This window comes from Lithobates pipiens, unplaced genomic scaffold, assembly GCF_037356315.1.
Source record: "Lithobates pipiens isolate NorthernLeopardFrog02 unplaced genomic scaffold, aLitPip1_a1.2 Scaffold_23, whole genome shotgun sequence".
NCBI lineage: Eukaryota > Metazoa > Chordata > Amphibia > Anura > Ranidae > Lithobates > Lithobates pipiens.
The window spans coordinates 255234374-255254465 of NW_027507785.1; the positions used below are offsets into that span (position 1 = coordinate 255234374).

The 20092-nt window shown below is 41.0% G+C and overlaps 1 protein-coding gene across 1 annotated transcript in view; it reads left to right on the forward strand.

Moving 5' to 3' along the window:
• Positions 1-20092, forward strand: part of LOC143928276 (putative ferric-chelate reductase 1) — a 50964-nt gene that overhangs the window by 22366 nt on the left and 8506 nt on the right. The window contains exons 2-4 of the mRNA XM_077453059.1: positions 419-617; positions 8191-8327; positions 13611-13702. Of these exons, the coding sequence (XP_077309185.1) occupies positions 419-617; positions 8191-8327; positions 13611-13702 (428 nt within the window). The remainder of the gene's footprint in view (positions 1-418; positions 618-8190; positions 8328-13610; positions 13703-20092) is intronic.

The following is a 20092-nucleotide window of genomic DNA, read 5'->3' on the forward strand; positions in this document are numbered from 1 at the left end:
CGTATCATTTTTTTTTTTTTTTTTGGTGAGGGAGTGGATCTTGGGTGGGAGTTCCCACACTTTTTTCCCCAGGACTTGACCCCTGCCTGGAAGCATAAGAAGATATTGTCAGCCTGTGCCTTTTCACTATTCACATTGAGCGCCTGATCACATTCATCTCAAAGAAGAAAAGTGGTAGGGAACCTGTGTGATTGGTTTGTAAGGGTTCATTTACACTAGCGCTAGCCCTTTGAAGGGATAAACTTGAACATTGGTATGGATAAAGAAGCTGCATACTCAGTAAGTGATTAAATCAGCTGCTGAAAGTGCTTAAAAACAGAAGGCTTGCATACTTTTATAGATGTAAAAGGTAATGCAGACTGGATGTAAATGTCATGTATGTAAAGATTCTTTAATCAATGTATATTTCTCCCAACAGATGAGTCCTGAGATGCAAAGCTTTGCCCTTATATTTCTTGCCTGGTTTTCAGTTGGGGTTGATGCCTATGGAAATGGCCAAGTTACTGCTGCATGTAGCACAATGATGCCGTCACATGGTGCCTCAGCACAGACCTCCTCCTCACCATACGTTCTAACTTTGTCTAAAACCACTTACAGTCCTGGAGAAAAGATTACAGGTAAGAGTCATCCATTGGCCTAATAATAAACCTTATCTTTAGGTACTGGGTGGAAGGAGGCACAAAGGAGTAGCTGGCAACTGTTTATCTTTAATCATCATTCTTTGCAAATGTAAAGTTTAATAAATTTGGCCTTATGATAGACATGTTGGTTTAGTTTGATATCCTGTCCCATTTATACAACATATGAGATATAAGACCAGCTGAATTACTAATCTTAGTATGCTTTCCCACTCCCTTTACACCAAGGGTGTCCACTTAAGAGACTTCGTAACCAGTTACGGGCCACGGTGAGCAGAGCGGGGGGATGATAGGTCCTTGTCTCTTTTGCATATGCAGAGCAGACATGGACACAGCCCGTTCTACGCTATGGGCAATCAAAGCTGATAAGATGGAAGGGGATGGATCCTCTTCTGTTTTTTTGTGGATCGGATTGGAGGTAGGCAGTGTAAATGGACACAAGTCTATTTCTATCTACCACTCAATAGAGGGTAATGGAAGGTCCAATTGGTTCTAAAGTTCGCACAAATTTTCGCTCCGTTCAAAAGTTCTGATGCAAACTGAACCGGGGAGTGTTCGGCTCATCCCTAATCCCTAATCCCTGGTATCCAATGCTTTTCTGGTTAAACACCTTCATAGGAGTAAGTATAGTCACAATTTTGTTTTTACATGCAAAATTATTCCAAAAAGGAAAAATGGGTGAAGCATATGTGCGACTTGACAAAACGATGTCCATTATCAAATAAAGGTGGCTGGTCAGACTTAAATAAGGCTCCTAGTCAATCAGTGACACCAAAACGTCCTTAATCCTATGGGTATATGTCTTCCCATAAAGTGCCTCAGAGCGGGGAGATGCCAATTTTTGGGACCTGTATATACCTATACGGGAAGACATATACCCATAGGATTAAGGATGTTTTGGTGTCACTGATTCACTAGGATCCTTATTTAAGTCTCTGACCAGCCACCTTTATTTGATAATGGACATTGTTTGTCAAGTCGCTAGAATCCTTTCTTTGCTACCCATCAGGCAAATATAAAACCTGGAACCTTTTGTGTTCTATGACCTCACTGCTTTTTTGTTGGTGCCCATCTACGTCCCCACTCGCTTCACCCATTTTTCCTTTTTGGAATCATTTTGCATGCAAAAACAAATTGTGACTATACTTCTATCCTATATCCCTGACAAAGGTGTTTAACCAGAAACGCGTTGGATATTGGGGATTACTATATGCCGGAGAGTATTATTATTTTGTTGTCATACCTTTCATGTAAATTGTTGTTTTTTGTTTTTCTTATATGTATTTTTTGTACAAACTTTGATGTTTTTTAACTATCGATCATTTCTATGATTGAATACTTTTATGTATATTCAAAAAATTGGATTTTTTGCATTACTCAGTTGTATGTTGCCTTAAAAGTTCCAATGAAGGGGGATCGCTCTTTTTCTTAATCTGATTTACACAAACGTGTTTCAGTAGTATAACACTAGTGGGTGCACAACACATAGTATAATACTGGGGGGTAAAGTGTTGGCCAGAACTACAAATATTTGGAAGTACTTATTTCAAATAATTTCAAAATGAGCAAGTAGTGTAGCCAGGCAATGAGAAAAGTGCATACAATTCTGGGGTGTGTGACTAGAATGGTCACCAATAGGAGGAAGGAGGTCCTTATTCCTCTATAAAGATCTTTAGTTAAACCTCATTTAAAATACTGTGCACTGTTCTGGAGACCTCACTTACACAAAGATATTGATAAAACAAAACATGTTCAGTGACCGGCAACAAAAATGCCGTTCGGGTCGCCCCAGAACCTGCGAACAGACCTAAACTTCGTGTGAACTTTAGAACCCTATTAAAGTCTATGGGACTCGATCGTTCAAAATCTAAAGTGCTAATTTTAAAGGCTAATATGCAAGTTACTGTCCTAAAACATGTTTGGGGACCTGGGTCCTGCCCCAGGGGATATGGATCAATGCAAAAAAAAGTTTTATCAATGGCTGTTTTTTCAGGAGCAGTGATTTTAATAATGATTAAAGTGAAACAATAAAAGTGCAATATTCCTTTAAATTTCATACCTGGGGGGTGTCTATAGTATGCCTGTGAAGGGGCGCATGTTTCCCGTGCTTAGAACTGTCCCTGCACAAAGTGTTATTTCTGCAGGAAAACAAGTCTTTTAAAATCACTTGCGGCTATATGAATTGTCGGCTCCCGTAATACAGAGAACACTCAATGAGTGTTCTCTGTATTACGGGAGCCGACAATTCATTCATTGATAAAAAAAAAAAGTGTGGGGTTCCCCTAAATTCAATTACCAGGCCCTTCAGGTCTGGTATGGATATTAAGGGGAACCCCACGTCAAATTTTTAAAAAAGTTGACGTGGGGGTCCCCCTAAAAATCCATACCAGACCCTTTATCCGAGCACACAACCTGGTAGGCCGCAGGAAAAGAGGGGGGACGAGAGAGCGGCCTCCCCCCTCCTGAACCGTACCAGGCCACATGCCCTCAACATTGGGAGGATGCTTTGGGGGTCTGTGACCCCTCAAAGCACCATGTCCCCATGTTGATGGGAACAAGGGCCTCATCCCCACAACCCTGGCCGGTGGTTGTGGGGGTCTGTGGGGGCGGGGGGCTTATCAGAATCTGGAATCCCCCTTTAACAAGGGGACCCCCAGATCCCACCCCCCCTGTTTGAAATGGTAAGGGGGTACAAATGTACCCCTACCATTTCACAAAGAAAGTGTAAAAAATGGTTAAATAAGACAAACACACTTTTGAAAAATTCCTTTATTTAAAAATAAAAAAAATAAAAAAAGGTTCCAGCGGTGCTAATCCACTCTTGCTATCCAGCGACGGATGATCATCTCTCTGTGGTCCAGCGATGGCTGATCTGATCCAACGACGGGTGATTTTCAGTCCAGCGCAGTCCATCCATGCATCCGTCTTCTGTCTCCACTGAGGAGACACTGCGGGGATCCCAGAGCTGATGTTTCTTATATTAGGAGGGCGGGGCCACCCGTCACCTGACCCAGCCCCCTCTGACGCTAGTGAGGGAAGCCAGGGGTTCCCCAATGATGTATGGGTGACCCCGCCCCCTCTGATGTAACGGAAACCTGCGTTACATCAGAGGGGGGTGGGGTCACCCATACATCATTGGGGAACCCCTGGCTTCCCTCACTTGTACAGTGACTTGTACAGGGAAGACATGAGTGAAACCTTACATGAAGTGATAAAGGTTCAAATGAGTAGCATTTTCATTATGAAGCTAAGATCATGGGGTCATGACCTAAACTAGCAAGAGTAAAGTTGAAAAAACAAAAAAAATAATTTTAAGAAGTATTATTTTACTGAAAAAGTAGTTGATGCTTGGAATAGATCTATGTTTGTCCCACGTAGGGATGAGCTTCGAGTTGGAGTCAAACCCATGTCTGTTCGGCCATTCGCCTAATTTTGAACATTATGGGCCATACACACCACATTCGAGTGGCACGTCATGGCCCATAATTCACTGTGGCATTGCAGTGCATTGCTGGCTGATGATTGGCCAAGCATGCACTATGACACTATGCTTTGGCCAATCACAGCGCGGAAAAACCCGAGAACGATAACTGGCCAAAGCCAGGGTGGCTTTGGCCAATTATGTCTCAGGAGGTTTAGTACATTATAAAAGGCCACCTGCATGGCAGCCTTGGCATGGCAGCCTTGTGTAGTGTGTTGCGGCGGTGGTTAAAGACAGACACAGAGAGAGAGAAACAGTGTCATTTAATTTAAGTTAGATAGAGTAGGCCGGCGAGTCAGTTAGCTTCAGTTACAGTGTGTAGGGGATATATACGCATCCAAGGTGTTGTTTATATATTTATACACTGTATTCAGTTTAGCTAGATCCATTCCTGGTATTCTCTTCATAATATACTGACAGACAGGGAGCTGCAGTATTTTCACTTAGTGTCCTGTGTCCACCTAAAGCTTACCTGAATACAATTGCTGGTGTTCTCATACAAATACAGGCAAGGAGCTGCAGTATTTTGTTTTAGTGTCCGTTGCACAGTGTGCACCTAAAGCTTACCTGAATACAATTGCTGGTGTTCTCATACAAATGCGGGCAGGGAGCTGCAGTATTTTGATTTAGTGTCCTCTGCACAGTGTGCACCTAAAGCCTATCTGAATACAATTGCTGGTGTACTCATACAAATACGGGCAGGGAGCTGCAGTATTTTGATTTAGTGTCCTTTGCACAGTGTGCAACTAAAGCTTACCTGAATACAATTGCTGGTGTTCTCATACAAATACAGGCAGGGAGCTGCAGTATTTTGATTTAGTGTCTTTTGCACAGTGTGCACCTAAAGCTTACCTGAATACAATTGCTGGTGTTCTCATGCTAATACCACAGGCAGGGAGCTGCAGTATTTTCAGTTAGTGTACTGTGTCCTCTGCACAGTGTGCAACTAAAGCTAACTGAAGACAATTGCTGGTGTTCTCATACTAATAATACTACAGGCAGGCAGTTGATTCTGCTAGCTGCAGTATAATCAGTATATATATATATATATATATATATATATATATATATATATATATATATATACATCCCAGCTTTGTGCAGTTACATCTCTCTGCAGGCCATTAGTATGTCTGGAAGGACAACAAGGAGAGGCAGACAGTCATGAGCCAAAGAGGGCGAGCAGGCTCTGTGTCTCAAGGCAACAGTGCTGGTTGTGGACACGGTGCATCCACATCAGCACGTGCCCATGGGGCACGATTGTCCTTTTTTCCAGCAGCTGGCCATGTTAAGCCGCAACATGTTGAAGACTTGGTAGAGTGGATGACCAAGCCGTCCTAATCCTCTCATCCTCTCTCACCCAGCGCCTAGAGGCGATTCAGTTCGCATTGTGCGCTATATAAGTATTTCATTCATTCATTCATTCACCCAGGCTCGGGGTACTTTGTCTGGCAAAGCAGCTGCCAATGTGGCCTCTTCCCTCGGCTCAATGGCATCAGTCACTCCTTCCCTAGCCCCACTATGTCCTCCTGAGGAGTCCCCCAAACTGTTTGACCACAGCGCTGAGTACATTCTCCAGGAGGATGCCCAGCGTTTTAAAGGCTCTGATGATGGTACCCAGCTAGAGGTAGGCAGTAACGTGAGCTCAGTCATGTTCCACCAGCTGCAGCATACTGCCAGGTTTGCTCCAGTGATGAGGAAGAAGGGGATGATGAGGTCACTGACTCCACATGGGTGCTTGATAGGAGTGAGGAGAAGGAGTAGGAGGAGTAGGAGGAGGAAGAGGAGGAAGCACATCTCCAATGAGGCAGGATGCCCTCCAGGGGCCTGCTTAAGGGAAGCACACCGACTGCATCACACCACAGAGCACCGCATGTGCCGGGGTGCTGCTGTCTTTGAATGTTATTCCAAAAGTTCTTTGGTGTGGACCTTTTTTGAGATGAGTGCATCAGATTGCACCTCTTCTATTTGCAACATATGTCTCAAGGTTTTTTTTGCATGGCCAAAATATCCAAATATATTTGGGGCAAGACAGTCTCTTAAGTTAGAAGCACGTCTAAAGAAAATTTAAGGTATGTTGGGTAAAACATTTTTAAGTACTGTATAAGAAATGCACTTAATATACTCCATCTGTTCTGAATAATCTTTTTATCTGTGAATGGTGTATAGAAAAGTTATTAATTAAAGGACAAAACATTTTATTTTCCTTTTTTGTGTTGGGGCTAATAATGTTTCTCTATCAATATTCGTTACCTCTTGTATAGTTTGCTCCAATGTATTTCCACTATAACCTTTTTACTTTTTAACACCAGAGATTGGGTTGGATAAAATCTTCATCATCTCTGCAGTTGCATCTCATCCGAAAAAATTGTTCTTTGGGGACATTCTTAAGCCATAGAGGATGGTGGAAACTATCAAGAGGGATATGATTGTTTCTGTCAGAGGATTTGAAAAACGATTTGGTGTAAATTTCTCCATTGATAATTTGTACATTTAAATCTAAACAGCTAACTTCCACTTTACTGTAAGAAAATTACAAATTGATGTTAGGATTATTTTAATTTAAATAGAGCATAACATTATTAAGAGAAGTTTCATCCCCTCTTCATAGTAATAGGATATAATTTAACATAATTTATTCAGCATCAGCAACATCATTTATTCAGCAATACCTGGTCTGGTCACTTGTGAAAGAATTAAATTGTTATGCCTGCAGCAAATTCTAATTGGGAATGAAGTTTACTGCTATGGTGTAATGGAAGTGAATGTGTGTGGGAACATTTATGGTAGGAAAAGTAGAGCGGTCAGTTGGAATCGGGAGTGGAGTGGTGGTGGGCAGTGATGAAGGTAAATGTCAAAGGCCTTAATAAAGTGTCCAGTGGCTTCCCATTATGCCTTCAGGCTGAGGTCACAACACAATGTATAGAACTGATAGAGAGTAAAGAGTGTTTTGCATTGTGCCCTTAAAATGTCTCCGTGTGGTGTCAAGGACAGAAGTCCCTGGAGTTGGTGAAGAAACCTAAAAAAGGTGGTCTGATAAGTGGCCTCAGGGGGTGCTAATTCTTACAGTCAGCAGCTAAATGATACATAAATTTAGGTTGTTTGGCATGAAGTTCTCCCTATGCCAACAACATTGTGGTAGGTCTACATTCCCTTACTGTCTCCTATAGCATGTCCACACTATACTGTATATTAGTCTTCTGCAGCATTACATACACTGGGAGGAATTCATAAATTTTATACTGATACTTTTCTGGCCCTACAATCCTTTAAAACGGTCTGTTTAATTAGACAGGTGTGGCAGATTAAGTAGTTCTTAATAGCACAACTTTACACAAAAGTACATTTAATAACTCACCAAATTCAATAATAATTACGTCCAATTCATAGATAACGAAACTGTAGGTAATTAAGACAGAGTGTCTATCCCTGTATGCAGTGTACTCTCTCCCTGTCACTGGTTGTTAAGGACGCTGTCTGCTTTTGAGTCAACAGCCTCTTTGCAACCAGTGATACAGTGGGGACTAGTTACACTGCATCAGGTCCACACTCTCCTTGTATGACAGCAGGTAGGGGGTGGACTCTATAGCCAATAGCAGGCTATTGGCTAAGGGTCACCCACTGCCTGCTGTCAATCACAAGGAGAGTTAATCTAATGGGGGAACTAGTGTCTGTAAATCCCCATCAGGTTCTGTCCACCCCAGATACAAAACTCCCCACTGCTGCACTGTCTGTGTGATCTCTGTAGCGGCAGGATGAAGCTCAGCTGCGCTAAGGCCAGGGTGTCCATATGGACACTGTTCTTAGTGAGCCTCCACACATGGTACATGTTAGAGATTTATGTACCTCTTTACAACAGGTACATGAATCTGTTGCCTTGTTGTGTGGAGGCATGTTGGAATTCTAATGAGTGACTGTATATTATGTGTTGTCATTTGGGCTCCCTCCCATTTTTTGGTAAATCAATCACTACTACTAATTTACAGGTAATATGTAAAGTCAAATACCGTACATCTTTTCTAATGTGCATACATTAATTTATTTACATTCAGTTTGCTTTCAATTTTGCAGTTACTCTCACCAGTAGTAGTGGTTCCACTCAGTTTCAAGGTTTTCTAATCCAAGCCCGATCAGTCAGTGGTACCACCTCTTGGGGCTCGTTCCAAGTGACGTCAGATGCACAGACTCTTACTTGTACAACGGCTGCTGTGAGTATAGACATGTATTAAACGTATGCTACAGGATAAGCAATAGCTGAATAAAAGTGCCAGGATAGTGTAATGCCTTGTACACACGGTCGGACTTAAAATGTGTGATCGTATTGTGTTGTCATAAATTCTGATCATGTGAGGGCTCCATCTGACTTTTTCCATCAGGATTTCCGACACACAAAGTTTGAGAGCTGGATCTAAAATTTTCCGACAACAAAATCCGATCGTTTAAATTCCGATCGTGTGTAGACAAATCCGACGCACAAAGTGCAAGGAATGCTCAGAATAAATTACGAGACAAAAGCTAGTGGCTACTGGCCCTTTTATAGTCCCGATGTACTCGTTTTACGTCACCTCGTTCCGAACGATCGGGTTTTCCAACAACTTTGTGCAACCGTGTGTATGCAAGACAAGTTTGGCCCAAAATACATCAGAAGAAATCAGACGGATTTTGTTGTCGGAATGTCCGAATGTGTGTACAGGGCATTACAATGCATTAGATGCTTTATTGTTAATCATAAGAAGTAACCAATAGGTCTCTGTTAGTGTATGGCTTAGAGCAATGAATGCAAAGTCAGTAGAATTAGAGGTGGGTATGTATGTTGGGTTTAGAGAAAGGCAGCTATCTGGCAGTATGATAATAATATTAAAGAGTCATTTTAAAAGTCAGTGGCAGCTGCTCAATTAGGGGCACAGGGGCGCCACCCCACTAATCCATGCACCCAGCTCCTAATTTACATGCATGGCACTGGATGCATGGATTTCAATGTTTTTATTTTGAAGCACGTGATTAGAGCCTGCGGCTCTAATTGGCTTCATAAAGGGTGGGCTAAGTGTGCAGAGCACTGCACCCTGAGCAAACTCAGTTTGTCTCAGTGTGACAATAGCGAATTAATATTGGCTATTGTCTTCCTGCTTCTCCTCCCGGCCAATTAGGAAGTGGGTTTTAAGACTTGATTGGCCAAGAGGGGTGGGGATGGTTTGTTTGCTGCCCCCATCAAAAAATGGAGCACCAGCAGCTACTGTTAAAAGTTGAATTCTGCATATAAAAGGCTCAAAGTAATGCAGCTCTGTATTCAGAGAATAAACAATGAACCATTTTGCACCTAGTATAAGTAACTGAAAATGATTTGCAATCCCTTGAACAGCAAAAGAGGGAATCATCTTTTCTCATTTCCCACTTTAGCTCTTGCATGCAATTGCCCCTCTCCAGAAAGTGGTGGGTTTACTCCAGGAAGGTCCCTGTTCCCTTGGAGGAAGAGAACTTTAACACCTGGATAGATGAGGCAGTGCAAGCTGTGGAGGAATGGGAGGTGGCAGAATAGATAAATAGACATAATAGAATATTATAGAATAGAATATTAAAAATTATAGAATAATCAAAGGTCTATTAGCACCTGTTTCTGATGTCACCCAGAAGCTAAAGCAAGATAAGCTGGGTTGCACTGCTGTGGAGAATCTGTAAGTTCTTTGAGAAGTCTATGGAAGAGTGGAGAGCTGCGCAGAACTGATCTACCTCTTTAAGCCCACCTATCAAGGAGAAAGAGGTGGTTGGTGTGTATCACATGCCTGGATAAGATCCTCCACCAGGTTATACTAAAGAATGGAGTAGAGATCGACACCGCAAGCAAAACTCTTATAGGGGCACAACCTCTAGATCCAATAATGCTTAAACTTTGAGTAAAAGATCAGAACGATCCATTGACCTACTAAAAAATTATGAAAACAGTCCAAGGGAAAAAGGCTCTGATTGCAGCCAAGACCCAGAAACCCAACACTTCTAAGGGGCATGTGCAAGACAGCAGTGGATCTTCTGTATAGTCAGTTCAGACTATCCTGGATGCACCAGTAGAAGAGAGTGGAATGACCTGTTATCAAGGCCTTAACACAAGCAATGGTGCACATGGCTCAGACACAGTCCACTTTACAGGAAGCCTTCTGAGATTCAGAAAGTGGTTGGTCAATTGGTAGAAACTCGAGCAAGGCTGCAAGAATCCCTTACTGATGTGCAACAGGCAGTGATCACTTTGGCTACAGGAAGGAAGGCAATGGGGGAGGCTTGATACTTTAAAGCACAATGCCTTAGGAGAAGAACTCCACCTGACACTACTGAAGAAGTCTAGAAGGAGCTACAGTAGCTGTTATCCGAAAGTCCTGAAGGTGCTACAGAACCTGCTACCCAGAAAGTTATTGGTAAACTTCAGATGGCCCAGTAAAGGAATCAACGGGATGCCCACCTACAACAGCCAGCCCAAAACCTCAAAGAGGGGCCCCCTGCTGTTTCTGAGTGACCATCCAATTCACTTTTCTTGACCTGGGGTAGGCAATCCCAGAAATAAAATGCACACTGATATCCCAGAAATTCAATAAAACATTTACAACAACAGAAACAGATCAAGAAGAAAGTATAAATACAGGCTTCTGAACCCACTCTGAGCATGCTTCCTGAAAAGTTAGTAGGACCTTCACCCATAGTACTAGTTCAAGCAGAAGTTATCTATACCAGGGTCCTACTGGATACAGGAGCACTCGTAACCCTGTTGTAGATTTCTATGATAAATACCTGAAGCATCTACCCTTACATAAGTTGGAAGACCTGATCTGGATTACTGGAACCCAGAAATTCCCTTATAATGGATACCTGGCAATCAAGTAGACATTTAACTCTTCTGTAGCTGGGCAATCTGAGACATTTGATACCCTAGCTATGGTGTGCCTCATCCCCTGGGGCTAAAAAGAACACTGATCTTGTGAAGAGACTGCTCATTCCCCTTGCAACAAGAAATGACTTGATAGCTGAAGGTGTCCACCCTAAAACTTGACAAGTGTACTGGTGCACAGTACAGGAACAGAAGGCTTTAGCAGAAGGAGTGGGGAGGTTGTGGTGACCGGACAAGAGTGAGAAGATATTGAAACCAGGGGAAATAGCATGTTTATGAGCTACAGTCAAGTTCACCTGGGACCAGCCTGGACCCTTTGTTTCCAATGAAACCAATTCTCATGGAGAAGACACTGGAGTGGAGCCGATTCCTGTAATTGTGTCAACCAAGGTGCTGCAACAAAGCCATGGGAAGATTCCTGTCAGTGTTCACAACACTACTGGCTACCCAGTAAAACTACAGTCCCGAATGCTGATTGAACAAGTAAAAAAAGATACTCCAGTCTCACTATCTGATCTGGCAGGGGGAGCAAGAGATGAAATCCCAGTAAAAAGATTCTACCTAAAAAACACCCCAAATTTCATCCAAATGGAGGGAGAGAGTCAAAGTCCAACTCCTGAGATGGCGAGAGATGTTTTCCAACAATGACTTCAATGTGGGATGCGCAAAAAGTGCTCAACACAGAATTTGCATTCAGGAAGACATGCCCTTTAGAGAAAGAACTTGACGAATTCCATTAGGTGATCTGGGCGACCTTTGTGAACAAATGACAGGGTTGAACCGAACAGGTGTCCTTCAAGAGTCACAAACTCCTTATGCCTCGCTCATAGTGGTAGTGAGGAAGATGAGTGGCTCCCTAAGGATCTGTATCAAATAATGAGCAATTAACTGGAGAACTATTCCTGATCAGTACATTACCCCACAGTTAGGAGATGCTCTCAAATGCCTGTCTGGGAACTGCTGATGTTCACCCATGCGTTTCCGTAGAGTGTGTTTCATGTGTCCCACATACAGAAGGTTGCAGGGACATTGGAGTATATAAATGACATACTCAGAAGAGCAGGTTATGAATTGTTTGATGCCATAGATATTACCAGCTCTGTCTGAGAATGAAGATTGACCATGCTGAATGAACAGGCATGTCAAACACCCTCTTTTCCTGCACTGAAAAATGCCAGTTCTATTGTCGAAGTAGGAACATATATCCATAGTTCTCTCAACTCAAGAAATGTTTCATTTGCTGGGAGCAACAATGTTTTTGAGTGCGGGTTCTTTTGAAGGTCATCTGAGGAGTTGGAGGTAAAATGGGCCCTAATTTTGGATCCATCTGCCAAATATGCCAATGTTTTTTGACAATATTGGTGATGGATCTGTACTTATTATTTTATTCTGTCACGAAACTGATGGGGTTAGTGTTAGGTCTCTCATCTTTTTTTGGAGGTGGTGGGGCCTCTAGAAATTTTTCATAGGCTGTCTGAATTAATTCCAGTGGGTATCCCTTTTGTAGAAACTCGTTTTTCAGAACTGAACTTTGTTTCTCATATTCACCATGATTGGAGCAGTTTCTATGCAATCTTTGAAACTGTCCACTCGGGATATTTTTCACCCAAGAAAGGTGATGGCAGCTCATATACTGCAGATACAAATTGTAATAACTTTTTGTACAAATGGGCCCATCCTCATGGTATAACTCCAGATCTAGAATCTATCACATGTGTGAACTGTAAACCTAGGGCATTGTTGTTGCAGTGGACGCAAAGGCCTCAAACACCCCTGGGCCCCCACTCCAAATGACCAAGTTGTCATCAATATATCGCTCAAGGCAAACTATATGTCTGTCAAAAGGGTCATGGTCCCAAATTAATCACTCCTCTCCAATATCCCATAATGATATTTGGCATATTAGGGGGTGAAATTCATACCCATAGTTGTTCCGTGCTTCTGAAGATAGAATTTGTCTTGGAACACAAAATAATTATGTTCCAAGCAGAAGCATATGACCACGATATAAAAGCTTTGGACCCTGTTTGAGGATGCCTTGGTGTGCTGATGACGTTTCTTCACTTTAGTTGTGTGCAGGGTATCCATATTTGTGCACCTAGTAGCAATGCAGTATCCATTTGTTTACCTGGTGTGTCAGTGGGACTGAGGACGTTCTCAGAGTCAATGAAGAATAACAGAGAACCTAATCTACCAAATGTCCTGCGGGGGTATAACTACATGTAGGACAGGGATGGAGTCCCTGTAGTTAAAAAACAATAGCACAGCAGGGGAGATCCCTGCATCCATATCGCTTAAGTGGATGCAGGAATCTGCGATTTTTTTGTTTTCTGTTCAGCTCACTGGTTGAACAAAAGAAAAACTCACAGTGTGTACCCAGTTTAAGGATTTAAAACCACTTTAAACAAACTAACTGAGATGCATGGAACCAAATGATTATATTGCACGAGAAACAAAGTTAACAAAAATTTAACAGCATGGGATGTGGATTATGAATATGGAACCCCTTGCACTATTGCTAATGAAAAAAATATTACAGTATTCGTGTGAAGGTGATCAACAAATCCCTCACATCCCATGTATTGTGCAAATAAATGACAGGTTCATTCTGTAATTACAGGACGCAGTCAGTCACACATCCAATTCTAGAAAGACCAACCTACAGGTGACATGGGTAGCACCAACTTCCACCACTGAAAATATTCAAATCAGGTAAGATTCTTCTGAGTATTTAATATAACAAAGAACCAACAGCTTCAAATAGTTACCTCCCCGTGCTAGCCCTTCCAGGAGCTGCCAACAAAATTCACATGTAATCTAAAAAGACCAGCACGCAAAGAAATGTCCCAATATTCAATCAAAGTTTCTCAATTAAGAATAAGACACATGTTTTCTCATGGGATCTTCACCAGATGGATAGATCCTTCATGGAAATGGGTCCAATAAAGCTTGCACTATGGAATGTGGCAATGTGTTGTTTTGATTTCATCTGCTTCCTCTTTTCTTTGTAGTCTCACTACATTCAGGTGCCAAGTGTCATAAATGTATAATCAAGAATGAAAACAAAAAATAAAGACTTATAGTGTAGTATGAGTGACAATATCCCCACTCCAGATAAATTGTGCTCACATTCATTTGAAAAAGATGTGCCACAAATCCGTGTTTTTCCATGCAGACCACTCCCTACTGTTCATCTACCTTACATAATAATTACAATTTTGCATGCCTCATAAATCACCTTCCATCAAACTTACTTCAACCATCCTCGTTATGATGAGTATTTAACCCAAAGAGACAAAGTTTCTTAAATAATGTAGTTTTTCTTTAAAATTGTATTCATCAAAATTAAATTATGCTCACATTTAAATTAATCACATGCAGCAACACACTACTGGATCCTTCAATTGATGAATGTTCACCTCCGTGGTTCCCTCAGTCTACATCCACCACACTTATGTGAACACTCACTGTACCCACTTTACAGCACACTCAGAAGTCAGGCTAAGGGCTGGTTCACACCAGATGCAGTCCATTGTGTTTTTTTCTGCATAAAAAATGTATAGACAGTAGATTACAAGGGTTCCAATGGCCTAGTTCACACCAGTGCGGCCAGTTTCAGTCCAGAAAAAAAGCAGAACATGCTGCATTTTTTCTGCCCCGTACTGTACTGGAACGCAGAAAAATGCATCAACAATGCACTAGAATGCATCTAAATGCATAAAAAATGCATTGCAGGAAAAAACAAAAAAAGAAAACTTTGAGGAAAATACGAGGGGAAAAAAACAGTTGAAAACACATCAAAACTGCACCAGAACACAGCAAAAAAGCACATCAAAAACATGCATTCAGAAAAGCATCCAGAATGAACTTTTGTGACGTGAGCCAGCCCGAAAAGAGCGTGATGTCATTCACTCCACTCACTGCTGCCATCCAGTGTATTCCACCAGTTTTTAAGTAACCATAAAAAAAAGTAAAAAGGACCAAAGTGTAGTAGTAAAACTTAAAAAAATACATCAATATACCACAAACTCTTGAAAAAAAAGTGCCAGGGCGGATTTTAAGTCTCCGTTAAATGGTAGCAAAATGCAGGCTTACCAGATGTGCATGACCCCCTAATTAAAGAAGTCATGCACAACAAAAATAGTAGTATTAAACTTAGCCATGTCTTTACAACTGCTTCTGTGGATTTACAGATAATCTGGTTCAGCAAAGGTCCCCAATCTGATAAATTTGCCTTGGTGATTTTACACTATATGGGGTGTTTGTTTCCATTCTGTTTCTGAGTTAAAGTGATGGATAACTGAATGTGGGGACCTTTGCTGAATCCAGAGAAGCAGTGGGAGACACGTGGCTAGGTGCAATACCACTATTGTGTTGTATATGACTCTTTAATTAGTGGGTCATGCACATCTGGGGAGCCTGCATTTTGCTACCATTTGGTGGAGGCTTTGAATCTGTCCTGACACTTTTTCTGAAGAGTTTGTGGTGGCTCTTCTTACATATTCTGGACGTTCACAGGATTGAATGTGGGACTCTGTTAAGATCAATTGTGAGATATTTATGTATTTATTTATATGCATGCAATTAATTGTGGGACTTTTTGTTATTTGTATAGTATCAATTGTGGGATTTTTTGATTGAAGTTTGATGTATGCATTTCAGAGTTTATGAATTAACATAGTACCCTATTACACATATGGTCTATATTTGCACTTCACTTTTACATAAGGGTAGTGGATGTTGACCGAGGGTACCACGGAGATGAACATCCATCAGTTGAAGGATTGAGCAGTGTATTGATGCATGTTATACATTTAAATGTGAGCACAATTGATTTTTGGTAAATATTTTTTTAAAGAAATACTACACTATTTCGGAAATTGTCTTTTTGAGTGTGTAGGCAGGCTGTGTTTATTTACAATAGTTACACTTGTTTGGCTGCCCAGGTTAGGGGGAAGGGTTTAATGCTCCTTTGCATCCTTTCCTACTCACATTTGCAGGCTTTGTTTGGGGTCCAGCCTCCTGTCCTATAAGATATAAAAGGCAGAAGCTGGGTACCAAAGGGGGAGTGCAAGATGGCGGGCTAAAGAACAGGAATCTTGCAGGACTTGCTGAAATGTGTGGTTCATCTATGGAGCACTGACATCTTGGAATAAACCCAAGCCATGGACTTCTCAAGTTGAGCCATCCAGTCATAGACTTCACCCATAAGGACTTTACCTATGCATTTACGATAGGGCAACCGCTGCTAATGTTAGATAGGTAAAGGACATTTTGTCTTGTTATATACGCTGTTCCCCGAAAATAAGACCGGGTCTTATATTAATTTTGGCTACAAAAAATACCCTGGGGCTTATTTTCAGGGGATGTCTTATTAGTATCAGTATTTTGACATCATTTTAATCCCCCCAAAAAAATCTTGGTTAAAGTACTTTTAAAATGATGTAGTCCGTTTTGTGGAAGAATTGTGTAGGGTGCAGTGTGTCTCCCTTTGTGGCTGTTTTATGAGAAGTACCTTTTTACAGCAGCCCTCGGCGATCATGTAACCTGCCTGAAGGCTTCTTCTCTGCTTCAAGATTGCTGCTGAGGTCAGCGTGCTCCAAGCAGAGGGAGGGCTGCAGACCTCTGTCAGGAGGGGAGGAGAAGACCTCTGTATGGGGTATTTTGCATGATCATTGCAGGGGGACACTGCACCTTATGCCAGTGTGGATGTTTTACAAAGTGGATTAATAAAAAATAAAAAAAACTTTACTAGGGCTAATTTTTTGGGCAAGGCTTATATTGCGCTAGGTCTTATTTTCGGGGTAGAGCTTAATTTCAGGGAAGCAAGGTATGCCATGCTGAACTTTCAGTAAAAGATTTTTAACTGCACAAAGCCTGGTCTGAAGTTACTCAGGGATCCACGTTGGTTCCTGGCGCTTCTAAAAGGGGCCTGAGTCTAGAATAACACTAGGGTTCTTATAACATTACAACAACAAAAGGTTAAGCTGTAACATTAAGGAGAGAAGGAAGTCACCATGAGTAAACAGCAAAAAGAAATGCAATGAGTTGTTGGAGTGGTACTTATGGGTGACAGATTCTGTAGTAGTGAGGGGGATCGACATTTGGTTCCACCCCTAGTGGTCCGTCACCGTCTGCGGATTAGTGTTATGGAAATCCATGGCCTGACTACTAGGTACAGGAGTAAAGTTGAGCATGTATGAGGTCTGCGTTGAGTACTCAGAGGACTCCATTCTATTACTGGAAGTGAGGTAATAGAGGTGCATTGACTGGTGGAGTGGGCATAGGCTCTGCACGTCCCTTCTAATGCGCACATATACCTTTACAAGTGTGTAATGCATGGGACAAAATTGTATGGAGAAACTCTGCACATTATACTACACGTAACTGGCCCATCTCTGAGTTGGGCGCCGGCCTTAATGTTGACTTTCTCATGACCACCGCCCCGCCTTGTCCTGGGCATTAGTGAATATGGCTGGGCAAGGTGTAACCTCTGTGCTGGAATGGATGACCCTGGGGCCCTTGGGCCTCCTATGTGACCCACATTTGGGACCCAACGAGTAAATGGGGAACATGGAGAAAGTGGCACCCCACCTAATCTTACATGTTAAATACTCATAATTATAAGGACAGTTGAAGCAAATTTGATGAGGAGTGATTTATGAGGCATGCAAAAGTTTAACTATTGGGTAAGTTAGATGAACAAAGCGGGAAGTGGTCTGCATGGAAGAGCGCTGATTTGTAGCGCATTTTTTAACATTATAATGAGCCCAATTGAGCTGGAGAGAGGATATTATCACTCATAGCATACTTTGTTTTTTGTTTTTATTCTTTGTTATATATTTGTGACACTTTGCACTTGAATGTGGTGAGAATATAAAGAAGAGAGAAAGCAAATTAAATCAAATCAAAGCAGTAATTTCCTCTTTAAAGTTTGCAGTAAAATAGCTCATAGCGTTTTTCAAAAAATGTTTGCAATTTACAAAAAAGCGCCACTAAAATACCACATACGGTATGTAAGCGAAATATGGGTATTTATCTCATGAAACCATGCAGTATTTTATCTCATGTGATATCCAGTGGGATGGATACAGTGGAGAAGAATTAGAACCCCTGTCAGTTTTTATTGATGATAGAGGTAAGATGGTTTAAGCCTTAAAAATATGCCAACTCACTAAGTCAGTGCGGGCCCTGCAGCATATGTTTAAATACAAAAACAAAAGGTGACTAGAATACCAGTCAAAGGGAAGCTGCTTTCACAGAACACAAACGGTGTATCAAAAACAACTAAGCTCAATTAAATGCAAAAGTAAATACAAAACATCTTCTAAATAGGTCAAATATTGAATTAAAATTGTATAAATGAATACACACATACATCAATACCCTTCTTCCACCAATGAAAGAAACAATATTGTCTTTTTTATTGGTGATAGAAGGGTATTTATGTACGTGTGTAATTTTTTATACTTTTTTCCCCTGACAACCTCTGGAGGAACTCTAGGCTTCCATCAAACCCTGGTTTAAAGTAATTTTTGACTGCGATATTTGGAGAAGCCATTGCTATATCTTTGGACAGGTCTGTTTTGTCTTGTTGGAGAATAGCAATTGTCATTTTCTGATGGTCTTGAAAGTGTCACTCTGGTATCCATCTGTCAAACCTTCAAACTGATGACACCCCTCTCCCAACAGCTCAAGTTCCACACCAACCTTTGTAAAAATACATGTCTATTCATAATCCCACTCTGTCTTACGAATATTTGAGCCAAAGATATCTCTAAAAATAATAGTGAAAAAGTAAAGTATCTCTGGCACTACATATGACACACAGTATGTTCCAACAAGGGATGAGACCATTGTATTAGGTTTGGAGCGATTGGGAGGTTTACAGCAAATGGTGTATATGTCTGTATAGACACAAAGTCTCCAAAAATCTGGTGAAATGTCTGGAGAAAATAGATAGATGTCACTACATGTAATGGGGTGGATTTACTAAAGGCACATAAACTGAGGACATTGCAAGTGCAGTTACTCCAGAGCTTAGTAAATGAGGGAGAGCTCTGCTGACTTATATCATCCAATCATGTGCATGCAAAAATGCATTTTTTTTAATGTTCCTTTCGTGTGATTGGGTATTCTTTGTAAAGTGAAGCTTTACCTTATTTACTAAGCTCGGATCAACTTGCAAATTGCACAGTATATTTGCCTTAAAGTAGAACTATAGGCACACATATCCACATAACATTTTGGAAGAGAAAGGAGGCTAGAAGTAAACTTCAATGGTACCGTAAGACATAAAGGCAGTAGTCTCAAATAGAAATGTTAAATTTTTATTACAAATATATATATATAAAAAGAGAAATATACAAATAATTTTCTAAAAAACACATATGACAAGCAAAAGATGTTGTGCTCTATAGTCACATATTGTTAATCTTGTTACAGTACTAGCATCTGCGTATTGCCTGCTCTACATGTTTCACGGATGAAGTCTACCACTTCTTCAGGAGCTTTATAGTACAATATACACGTGTGATGCTTTGTAGAGCGATTATCTTATGACTATGAATAAAAGGAAAAACTTACATTAATCAAATAATACATGTGGCGTTTTATATAAGTTAAGGTAAAGATAAAGATGCATCATATGCCTGCTGTAGGCACCCTATGGGTGAAAATCTTACCACAAAGTGCTGCAAGGCCTGGGAGCCTCTCACACAAAAAAGAGCACCAATAATGGTGTAATTAAAAAATATAAGGAATCCAATCATAAAAAAACATCTCGCTAAAATGGTTAATCTCCAGATAATAGAGAACAACAAAAAGTATTCATACCAAGATCTCAGCTAGATCACGAGGACTCAAAAAATCCCAGTATAGTAATTCTCTATAAAATATGGGAGAATCTGTGGAAGAAATATACATGGGTAGATGGATATTTAGCTAATCCCAAAAATATATACTGGTAGTTCATAAATTGAGAAGATGGGGGAATGAGCCCCTATATGCTGTACCTTGTGCTGTAAGTAGATTGCATCAATACGTATACACATAAGCATATTATGTGTGCAAATGTTTTTGAGAGACATCTAAAACCCCCCC